The sequence below is a fragment of the Danio rerio genome, chromosome 6 (genome assembly GCF_052040795.2).
Source record: "Danio rerio strain M-AB ecotype USA chromosome 6, GRCz13ab, whole genome shotgun sequence".
Classification (NCBI taxonomy): domain Eukaryota; kingdom Metazoa; phylum Chordata; class Actinopteri; order Cypriniformes; family Danionidae; genus Danio; species Danio rerio.
Genome location: NC_141026.1, coordinates 54272660 through 54285000, shown reverse-complemented (window position 1 = coordinate 54285000; position 12341 = coordinate 54272660). Strand labels below are relative to the sequence as shown.

General features: G+C 35.5%; 1 protein-coding gene across 3 annotated transcripts in view; it reads right to left on the bottom strand.

Annotated features, from left to right (window-relative positions):
* esyt1b (extended synaptotagmin-like protein 1b) overlaps positions 1 to 12341 on the bottom strand; it is a 72430-nt gene that overhangs the window by 35630 nt on the left and 24459 nt on the right. For 2 of the 3 annotated variants that reach the window (XM_087258014.1, XM_087258015.1), the window contains exons 11-15: positions 11639 to 11687; positions 10186 to 10275; positions 9822 to 9917; positions 5682 to 5753; positions 5502 to 5588 (exon numbers count right to left, since the gene is read on the bottom strand). In XM_087258014.1, coding sequence (XP_087114140.1) covers positions 5502 to 5588; positions 5682 to 5753; positions 9822 to 9917; positions 10186 to 10275; positions 11639 to 11687 — 394 coding nt within the window. Of the gene's footprint in view, positions 2800 to 5501; positions 5589 to 5681; positions 5754 to 9821; positions 9918 to 10185; positions 10276 to 11638; positions 11688 to 12341 lie in introns of those variants that run through there. The other variant, XM_087258016.1, reaches the window with a different exon arrangement.

Below are 12341 nucleotides of genomic sequence, written 5' to 3'. Positions count from 1 at the left end.
TTCTTTTACTCTATTATATTCAGGAGCCTGCTGTATGGACCAAAATCAATGCCAAAAGTATTGAAATATAAAGCTTTTCGAATAGCACGGACTGAAAAAAGTAATACACTGAATTAACAACTGCTTGCATTTTAATGTCTTGAATTGTCAGGGTTTGTATTTTTAGAGCCTGAAATTTACCACAGCGGTTTATTTAAGCTGTCAGTAACGTTATTTCAACTAAAATATTTCAAACTTGTTTTTATACTTAAAAATTCAATAATTCATATTAAATTTCTAGATTTCACTAACAAAATATTCAACACAGATAAAAATATGAAGTATAATATTCAAAAGGAAATTTTCAGTTCATTTTATTTCAGTTAAAAAATTCACTTCCATAAATTCAGTCATTCAAATTCGGCTCTTAAAATTTGAAATTACTTCCGGGAACTGCAGAAAAAGCAAGAGATTGCAGATTGGCAATCTCCAGCTGTTTTTTTTACTAGCAGGAGGACCAATTTAAGGTTTTTAAACCAGTACATAGGTGAGGAAAAAGCTAATATAGCACAAAAGTAGCATTTATTATTTACATAGATGTCTTGGACATTATAAGTAATAAAATATTTATGTGTAAAATTAGGACATTTCCTGCATCTCACGGATGCAATGTCAAATTTAAACAGCCAAATTTAAATGACTGAATTTATGGAAGCGAATTTTTGAACTGAAATAAAATGAACTGAAAACTGCCTTTTGAATTTTATACATGAAATCTGAAAACTGAATATGAATTATTGAATTTTTAAGTTTAAAAACGTGTTTGAAATATTCTAAACTTAAATAAACAGCTATGTAAATTTCATACCCTAAAAATACAAACCCTGACAAATCAAGTCATTAAAATGCAAACAGTTGTTAATTCAGTGTATTAATTTTTTCAGCTTGTGCTATTCAACAAGCTTTTTATTTCCATACTTTTAGCATTGATTTTGGTCTTTCATCTCGTTTTAGGCTTGAACAACTAAATGAATGCTTAAATCTATTTAACAGAATGTGTTAAATCCATTACAACATTAATGCTGTAAAATAAACCTTATAAAATTGAAAGTCACTTCAATTTAAAAGTCACATTGAACCTTTCATCGGAAGTTTCCCATAGGCAGAAAATCACAAGCTGTGCACCCCATGGAGAGAGATTCTGGATGCTGTCCTTTGTCAACATTTGGATGTGAAAAAAAGAGATATGCCCACCATAATATCCCCCAACCCCTGGAAAAAAAATCCCCAAATTACTAAATATGTTCATCTGGAGCTGTTTCATTGTAAATAAACGGTCAGTAATATGTTTTATTATTATTATTGACAAAAGAAAAATAAATAGTATTTATTAGAAAATAAATGAGCAAACAGTTCAGCTTATTAAAATGAATAGCTGTCATAAAGAAATAGAATCAAGTTTTCAAGTCTCATTCATCTTTTCTGCACTGTATAACTTTCAGATTCTGTGCAGCAAATGAATCTCTCACTTATTTAGATTTTGATTACATTAAATAACAGAGGAGTCACTTTAAAAATGCACACATCTAACGTTATAATGAAGGCATTCGAATGAACTTTTATAAGCTCATTTAGGACAAAACTAGTTGTGTTTGAAAAAAACTTGGGCTGCACGGTGGCGCAGTAGGTGGAGCTGTTGCCTTACAGCAAGAAGGTCTCTGGTTCGAGCCTCGCCTGGGTCAGTTGGCGTTTCTGTGTGGAGTTTGCATGTTCTCCCAGTGTCCGCGGGGGTTTCCTCCGGGTGCTCCGGTTTTCCCCCACAAGTCCAAAGACATGCAGTACAGGTGAATTGGGTGAGTGCAATTGTCAGTAATGTGTGTGAATGAGTGTGTATGGATGTTTCCCAGTGATGGGTTGCAGCTGTAAGGACATCTGCTACGTAAAATATATGCTGGATAAGTTGGCGGTTCATTCCAAAGTGGCGACCCCAGAATAATAAAGGGACTAAGCCAAAAAGAAAATTAATAAATGAATGAATGAAAAAAAAAAATGCCAAGACCGACATCTTTAGATGTTATTATAATTAATTATGTGTATATACGTGTTTAAACACGCACCCAAATGAACCACCAACTTATCCAGCAAGTTTTTACGCAGCGGATGCCCTTCCAGCCACAAGCCATCTCTTGGAAACATTCACACACACACTCATACACTACGGACAATTTAGCCTACCTAATTCACCTGTACCGCATGTCTTTGGACTGTGGGGGAAACCGGAGCACCCGGAGGAAACCCACGTGAACGCAGGGAGAACATGCAAACTCCACACAGAAACGCCAACTGAGCCGAGGCTCGAACCAGCGACCTTCTTACTGTGAGGCCGACGTGCTACCCACTGCGCCACTGCGTCGCACTTTAGTACCATTACTTGCCTAAAAATGTAGTGCAGGTAGAGTAAAAGTATCTGTTGTAAATATTACAACATGAGTAAAAAGTAGATCTTTCAAAAGTACTCAAGAGTAGTGAGTATTACGCTGTGAAAAGCTGATGCCTTTACATGTCATTTGTGGATGTGTGTAAACGTAACATTCTGTAGTGCATTTAGTTATTGCCCAGCAGGCACACAACATCATAAGACATTAACATTAAGGTTACATTTAGGTTGTTATGTCAGGTGACCAAAATTCAATGTCTAGCCAGCATCTAAATACAACGTTATTATGATGTCCAATAACGACGTCAAATGACGTTGATATTTGGTTGGTTATAGTTTGTGATGGACAGTGACCAAAATCCAACTTCGAGCCATCTTAAACCAGCATCATTGACGTCAAATACTGACATTTATTCCTCAGTTATGGCAACCAAAATCCAACATCCGATAGATGTCATAGTGGTAACGTCCACACATCGTCAAGCTGCAACATCATTAGACATTAATATTTGGTTGATTTTAGGTTGGATGCTGGACATTAATGTTGGCCTGACATTGAGTTCTGACGTCAATACAATTTTAATTTCCAAACAAAAAGCAATCCCCCCATGATGTTGAGGTACAACGTCAATCTAATGTTGTGTTAACGTCTTGTGCCTGCTGGTTGTTTAAAGCCAGATTGGTCATCATTCAATAAACATCAGTCATCTTCTCATCAGAGACATGCGTCTTAACAATAGACTGTAAAATATTTGGACGTAGTATCCGTGACGTCACCCATAGGTTTCTGAACAGCCCAAAAAAAGCCACAAGTAGGCGTGGCCAACCGTCGCCATTTTGTTCATGCGTCATCACACTCACGGTGGAATACCAAACAAGGGCAAAGAGGCGGAGAGTGAGCGGAGCTACAGACACCTGCTGGCATTTTGCTTGGACCTAGTTCAGACACACTTTACTTTGGGAAAACGCTTAATACTTTATCACCTGCGACTCGTTTGTATTCTGACCACATGTGCTTGGCTGTACACTGTATCAATAAAGTGTTTAGACTTTTAAAAACACTGCTGTAATACATTGAGCCACTAAGTATTGTTCTTATGATGTTTTTCAATAGGAGGAAAACGCAAATGACTTCCAAACACTTCAGATATAGTCTGTGTTAGTAAATGCAAGACTATTGATGACATCTAGCATAACACTGTATGATAACACTTCAGATGACCATTCTACAGTCCACATCTCATCAATCTGTCAGATTCTGGAGTGCATTACAGCTCTAAACAACGTTATAAATGATACATGATCTTAAATAAAACAAATACATGTATAGAGATGGTTTACAAGTATATAACTTTACTAACATGGGAAACAGAGGCCACGTGAATGGTTTGTGAGCACAATTAAGTGCAGACAGCATCTCATATCATCTGATTTATAGCCCCTTTCACACAGTGATACCGGTAAATATCTGGAAAATTTCTGGAACGACTTTACCGGTATATTTAAAAAAGCGCTGTTCACACAGGCGAGGAAGTTACAGAAATTTTCCGGAAAAGAGCATTCACACATCCATTCCAAAATACCGGTAAATTCTGACATCATTCACCACAAATGAGCTTTAAACGGCTGCGCTTGTATTTGTAAACATTTGACTAAATTACAAACTATGTGGATGATCAATATTGTGAACAACTTTCGCAGGATCACTTTCGCATGTCGAGATGTTCATTGTATGTGCGTGTGCAGGCGCACACAGGCTGTTTCACAGGCACATGCAAAGCTTGAAGGTAAACAAACAACGGCTTATCATAAGCATCTCATCGATGATTATTTACACAGTTGGCATTAAGATAAACATATAAACGTGACCTGACTAACTTCTAGCAGCTAAATGTGTCTGGAAAAATATTCAAAGGCTTTTATTCTCATAAACCGCGCGGACGTAAATGCGTCTGACTGTTGTGATTGGCTAAAGCAGACGTCTCACGTCAGCACGTTCTAGACGTGCACGCGCTTATTACGGTAATCTTCCTTCTGCATTCACACAGCGCAGCATTCCGGCAAATTACCGGTAATGTTACAACTTCTCTTTCCGGAAAATAGCTAGAACGAATTTACCGGTATTTTCAAAAAGGACCTGTTCACATATACAACCTTTCCGGAAAATTGCCGGTAATTTTCTGGAAAGGTCTGCATGTGTGAAAGGGGCTATTGTAGGAAATAATCCCAAAGGGCAACTGACTGTGTAAAGCCACATAAAACAAGACAAAAGTATGATGAATATGCCGAAATCAGCGGCTAATCTGCCGGAGTCAGCTGAGGTGAAGTGACAGCGACCAGTGAGACCTAGCTGTCAATCAAGTGGCCACGCCCTTAATTATGCAAACTTAATATAACCCAATATAAAGGACACTGATGAGTTATAAAAATAAAATTCACCCCCCTCACAGTTGTCATGAAGGGTAATATTAGCTTTATGAACCAAAATTGTTTTTTGTACCAGGCTGTAAACAGCTTTTTTTCTGCTGTAAAGTTGGCCATTCTAACAGTGGGCTCAATTGAAATTTGCTCTATTATGAAGCCAGGACTAGCCAATTTTCGATTAATTGCAGTTTCAGATACTTCCGTATTGGCCTCCCGAGGGAGAGCAGGAGGTTGCCGCTTGGTCTAAACAGTCTCTGGGTCATTGCTTGTTAACATTTTGGACATCTTCTTGGACACTTTTAATGCTTCCAAACAGTTTGCAGCAATTATAAAGTGCCCATGTCTTGAGGTAGTTCATTATGATGTGATTTACCTTCTGTGTGCGATTTGATTGGACAGGAATCACAGGACTGATTTTTCTAATACCCATAGACAAGAAAGAATAAAGTAGTGACTGCAGGTTAAAGGAAAGTAGTACCAATACAGCACTAAAAATGTAGTAAGTAAAAGTACACGTTTCTAAAACTACTTAGTAAATTACAATCCCTGAGAAAAACTACGTAATTACAGTAGCTTGAGTATTTGTAATTTGTCACTTTACACCACTGGTAATATCTGAAAAACACAAACACATACTCACACACACAAAATAAGGGCATACCTGTACACTAATGTCCTGATTGTTTGGATCTCTGATGAAGAAAGTAAAAGCGTCCTCCCACTGGGGATTTACAGTATTCCAGCAAATCTATGAGGAAATCATGGTAGACATATAGTATACATATAAAAACAGGTGAAATGGGAATGTTTGGTTGGCACAGATGGTAAACGTGTGTCTCACCCGGCTGTCACGAGTAGCATTTTGCACTGAGATTTGAACTATCGGATTGGGATCCTTATTGCCTTTCTTCATCTGAAAACAGAGAAAATGGGTCCCAAAAATGAAAGGATAAACATGACAGTTACTTTTACACTTTATCAATAATATGGTTAGATTTCTTGACAAGTCTCTGCAGAAAAAATATAGCAAAAAGAGTCATTTAGATAAATATTGTATGTTTATTACACGATTCTCTGGAGTACTTGACTCTGATTGGTCAATCTCTGGAATACTTGACTCTGATTGGTCAATCACTACATTCCAAAGTATGTTATACCCAGATAACAACCAGTTAAACATATAAAACAGGCTCATCCTGGTAATTTCTTTAGTATCTTGGCCGTTAGTTAATATACCTGTTTTATACATGCTCATCTATCACTGTGCTTCTAGACTGTACTATAACCTCTTGTGACTAATTAAAAATGCATGTATGGGCTGCACTTAGCCATTACAGACATATTTCTTTCTGTAAGCTTTATGCATAATTAGGGAGCTAGTAAAATTTTACAGCTCAGATCAATGTGTTGCATCTAATAGTTTAATTTTGTTGCAAGTATCCATGTAATAAGTGGGATAATACCTATCCAAACGGTTGTTTTCACAAAATAAAGCCTTTTGATTTTTAAAACAACTGCTTTATTTTGCAGTAATGGCTGGATATACATTATCCAATATATGATATATAAATACAATTTACAATACAATTTAAATAACAGTTTTCTAATTGCTTTCGAATCATTCTAATATGCTGATCAGGCTATATCTATTATCATTAATAATATTTTTTGTTTACTGCTGCTTTGTTTACTGCGGTAACTATAGAAAAATGATATCACCGCAGTTCATAAGTTGTTTTTGTGGAACTGTATTTTCAGGATACTTTGATCAACTAATAATATGTCAAATAAAAGTAACTTTTACTTATTTACATTTCTTTTTTATAACATTCTAATTTTTTAAATGCAAAATTTTCTTTTATTATTATTATTACTATATTATTATTGTTCATTTTAATATTATATTATTATTGTTGTGTTGTTGTTATTATTATCATTATATTATTATTATTTTATTATTATAATTATTATTATTATCATTATACTATTATAATTTTTTATAATTATTTATATAGTTATTATCACTATAATGTTATTACTATAATAATAATAATAATTATTATTATTATTATTATTATTATTATCATTATTATATTATTTTTATAATTATTATATTATTATTATTATTTTACCTACCCATTTTGCCTTTTTTAATTACAATAAAAAACAAAATGCATGAAACGGAGTTAAAACTGAACACAAACATGCTGCTCAGTGTATAAAACAGGTTTTTCGGCTTTTATGTTCACACCAGACGCGTCTTGCGTAAATTAATCGTAAATAGACACGTGAACAATTTGAGTTTACTCACTCAATACGAGCGTAAAATTCGCTTAATTCGCACAGGAAATTCACTTCACAATAGATGCAGATTTACGACATGGGCAGGGCCTTTGTCTACTCGGTGACTCTAGTTTTACAGCTGAATGGCTAACATGGTTTTTATGGAGAGATTAGCTGTGCTTTATGTGATTTAGGAAGACTGAAAAACAGCTTAAGTTCATTCTGCGCCGTGTCCACTAGATCCTTTCAGAGGTTCACCCAGCGTTGAGTCTATCAAGTCATCCAGAAACTATACCTGGATGATGGAATCTTTCAGCAGTGCTTTCGCCCATACGAGAGCAAGCTCCTGATTGGTTAATGAGGCGCGAATGAAAGCTAAAAGTCAGATTTTCCAACTCCAGCAATTGTGGCATTTGCGCCTTTTCACATTCACGTGAAAAATGTTGCCAAATGTCTATTCTTATCTTTGCATTGACATTATCGCTTCATCCGCGTCTGGTGTGAATGCACCATTAGGCTTTTAGTTTATTTGCAGAATTTCCTTGTATTTAACTTCCATTACTTCCGTACAATAAATAGCAAACAATACTATTTGTACAATAAATATCAGATACTTTCAAACTTTTACTCAAGTAATATTCTAAACAGTGACTATAACTTTTACTAAAGTAAAAAGTTTTTACTTTAGTATATCTTTCAAGTACTTTATACACCGCTAACTTTGATGAATGACCCTGCCAAAAGCAGTACATGTCGTAATCAGTGTTGCCAACTATTTCCTATGAAAAGTAGCTAAATGTCGCCAGATGACGCCATGCACTAATTTGCATATCAGTGATGTCATCACGTAGTATCTGACAAGCTTAAGCCCGTCATGTCTCTACTCTCTGAGGCACCTTGTAGTATTTTATAGATAAAACATTACATCCAGATGCACAATAAATAGGTTCTTATTAACATATTACTTTGCTTGATGATGTCATTGCGTAATCGCAACTCAAAACTACATCCTTATGTAGTATACAAAATAATTAATGTTTTCTCAAATTGACCGGCCATCTCAGCAAAAACATTATTTGAAATATGTCCATTTAGATTTGTATGCAAAATTGAGTTGACATTGTGTAAAAGTAATACAAAAGTTTTTTGATAATTTCTTTTATTTTTAAGTATTACACTGATAACGAACAGTTGCATACTTTTAAACAATCACAGCTTGTGTACTTACTCTTTTTAACTTGTGAAATTAACACATTTGTGAAAGTGACCACAATTATAGCACTATCAGAATGTATTGCTATCTAAATGACCAACAATTATACATGTTAACAAATATCAGTAAATTAACAGTTATGAAAAACAATCTGAGCTAACAACTCTGAGTGAAGCTTGCAGCCACTGCTCTTTTGTGTCACTTTTTAAAAATTGCTGAAAGCAGCCAAATGAATGTTAAAAATTGCTATATTTGTTGCTAGGTGCTTTTAAAAAAAAAAGTTGCCCGTGTTGTATGAAAAGTTGCTTAATCTAGCAACAAAATTGCTAAGTTGCCAACACTGGTCGTAAGGCATCTTTTCTACTTCAAAAAAGAGCCAATCCATGCCAGATTTCTTTGTACACATTTGTTTCATTGTGTGCACTGCCCTTAACCCAGTTCTGACAATTAAACCAAGAATTGCATTTAAATTATTATCTCATGTTATATAATAATCCCTGAACATTCCTTGTAAATCCCTCAGACCACAGCAGTGTGCGCTTGAGGCCTCTGGGACGTTCATTTAATTCAAGTGTGTTCTTGTCTAGAGAGTTTTAAGTGCTTCTTTTAAGCTCTTAACATACCCCTCTGCTCTTATACTTCTGGTAAAATATTCTAGATGCGGGAATCCATCTGAGTGCTTTCACAAAGCGCTTTATCAAAGTTATGAGCTGAATATGATCAGACGTATCTGATACAATCTCTAGACAAAACTGCAGTCCTCATTTCACCCTGTTGCAGTGCAGCGTCTGCCAGTCTGTGCCAAACACTAAAGGGAAACGGCAGGTTGTGGCTAACCAGAAGCACACGCACATTGGTTGTTTTTTCTCTCTTTCTATCATGGTGGGACTTTCCTTTGTCTACTGTTGTGTTTCTACTGAATTTATGATATTTTATATTATATCTACTAATCTTAACCCTCACAAAAAAGCTTTTAGGATTTTCAGATGTTGATTTTTAGACATGTTTTACGCAGGGGATATCCTTCCAGCCATCACTGGGAAAGTATAGGTGAATTGAATAAACTAAATTGTCCGTAGTGTATGTGTGTGAATTAGTGTGTATGGATGTTTCATAGTACTGGGTTGTAGCTGGAAGGGCATCCGCTGTATAAAACATATGCTGAATAAGTTGGCGGTTCATTCCACTGTGGCGACCCCTGATGAATAAAGCGACTAAGCTGAAAAAAAATGAATGCATGATATTTTGCCTCTATATAAAGCCAAATATAAGAGCAATATTTATATAATTATTTATACGTTAACCTTTAACCTGTTTGATTACTCGCATTTAAAACATAAAAATAATAATATTAATAATAATCTTATTTCAATGATGTAACAATATACTTCAGGGGACATTTCTGTGTTAAAACCACAGTCGCGTGTGTGTGTTTGCGTGCATCTGGTGTGTGTGTGAGGAAGAGGATGTGGAAGTATTACTCACAGGAAGTGCCTCAGCCTTGTCCAAATACACTGCCAAGATGGCAGCTGAGGGCGGCTCTGCAGCTTTACTCACCACACTTTCATTTCGCTTCAAAACCTGAAGAAGAGAGAGAGAGAGAGAGAGAGAGAGAAAAATGAGGGCAAAGAGGGGTGGAGCAAACTGACTGTAAGAAATATAGTTTGCGGTCGCTCTGTTTGTCAAGTGTGCAAAGCAAGCTTCTTTAAAAAAAACACCAGAAGATTTCTGGGATTGGAAGGGTGGAGCAGACAAACACACTGGTTGGCGAACAGAGCAACACCCATTCCCAACAATGCCCTCTGTGTGTGTGTGTGTGTGTGTGTGTGTGTGTGTAGTGTTGCAGGACCTCTTTCAGTCTTTCTGTGTGAGTTTCAAGCGTCAGCCACTCCAGTTTGAGGTGAACTCGTCCTGTTTGAGTGTCCTTCAGGTTGAACCACTGAGAACAAGACAGCAAACACAGCACTTAATCACTAATGAGAGCAAATCTGTGAGACTGATGGTGCAAACTGCATGTTAAAAAAACGACAATGTTCTCAATAAATGAGCAGCTTACTACTACAAAATAAATGATTCTGACAATAACGTTTGTGTTTTATTTCACGTTGATAATCAAACTATTTATTAGATATTTATTATTAGTAAATGCACTAACGTTCTTTTATTTCACTGGAATTATTTTATTATGAAATAAGGGTGGTACAATGTTAATACTGTTTTAGTATTTGTTATATACCATTGAGAAAACTACTTTATTTATGCATTTTCAGCTTATTTTCCTTTTTTCTTTAAGTAATTTCCTACATTCATTCTTTTATTCATTTTCTTTTGGCTTAGTCCCTTGTTTATCTGCGGTCCCCACAGCGGAAAGAACCGGCAACTAATCCGAAATATGTTTTACACAGCGGATGCCCTTTCAGCTGCAACCCATCACTGGGAAACACCCATACACTCTCATTCACACACATACACTACGACCAATGTAGTTAATTCAATTTCCCTATACCAGGGGTGTCCAAACTCAGTCCTGGAGGGCCGGTGTCCTGCACAGTTTAGCTCCACTTTCCTTTAACACACCTGCCTGGAAGTTTCTAGTATATCTAAAGAGCCTGATTAGCTGGTTTGTGTGTGTTTAATTGGGGTTGGAACTAAAATATGCAGGACACCGGCCCTCCAGGACACTCCTGACCTATAATGCATGTGTTTGCTTGTGGGGTAAACCGGACCAGCATGAGGAAACCCACGCCAACACGCAATCATGCAAACTCGACACAGAGATGCCAAGTGACCCAGCCTGGGTATGAACCAGCGACCTTTTTGCTGTGAGGCAACAGTGCTAACCACTGAGCCACCTTATTCTCTACATTTCTCATATTTGTTTTCATATGTTATTATAAAGTATAAGTATAATATATTATTATTAAAAGTTTTTGCAATTAATGTTTCTATTGTATTTCAATTATGCAATAATAACACAGTGATAATAAATAACAGACACATGCAACTATAGGGAGAAAATCTGAAAACAAAAGTTGGTGATTTTCATAACAGACCAATATTGCAAATTGCTTTATTGACATACATTTCATGTGTTTATATTATATATAAATTTTATAAAGTACTATATATAAATAAATACTGTATATTCATGAATAAAATAAATAAATAATTAGTTTTTAAAATTAAAAGTATAAATAAATATATAATACTAAATATATGATATAACATATTCATGCGCTTGCAAACCAAATGATGTAAAATCACAGGAAACAGTGTGCGGTAATATGAATAAAGTTTCTCACCTCATCAACTATTTTAGATTTCTTCACAATCCCCAAGTCTAATTTAGTCCTGAACACAAGTCAAATAAAGAGAGTCAATCCAAGAACAGCGGGAGATCAGCAGGCGGTAACAAACTCAAATCATGAGTTTACAGTAATGACAGTTTACATTTTATGGTAAGACATTATAACTGATGTACAGAAGATGAAACAGATGTGTATTAACAAGATCATACAGAATAAGGCACAGGTTTCAGAATTGCTTGAAATAAAAACGCTTGATGGGTAACAGTTTATCCTGATGGTACATTTAAGTATTGGTACACTGTCTGCTTAATATCTGCTAATACTGCTGCTAAACAGACATTTAACTGACTATAAGAAACCTTGCAAGTACATGCCAACTTACACTAACCCTAACCACAAACCTAACAGTCTACTTATAATCAAATGAGAATCAGTTGGCATGTAGATGCAATGTAACTTAAATGCAACGAACGGACCATCAAAATAAAGTGTGACCACTTGATGTAAAGGCTGCTCAATGCAAAGACGATAAAGATAAGCACAAAATGCTTAAAACTAATGTATTCACACCACAACTATAAAATAATGACACAATATGAACAACATACCTCCGACATTAAAAATACTATAGTACTTATTAGTTATTTCTATAGCATTTTGAAACCATACTACAGTAAATTACTTGAATAAGTCTGTT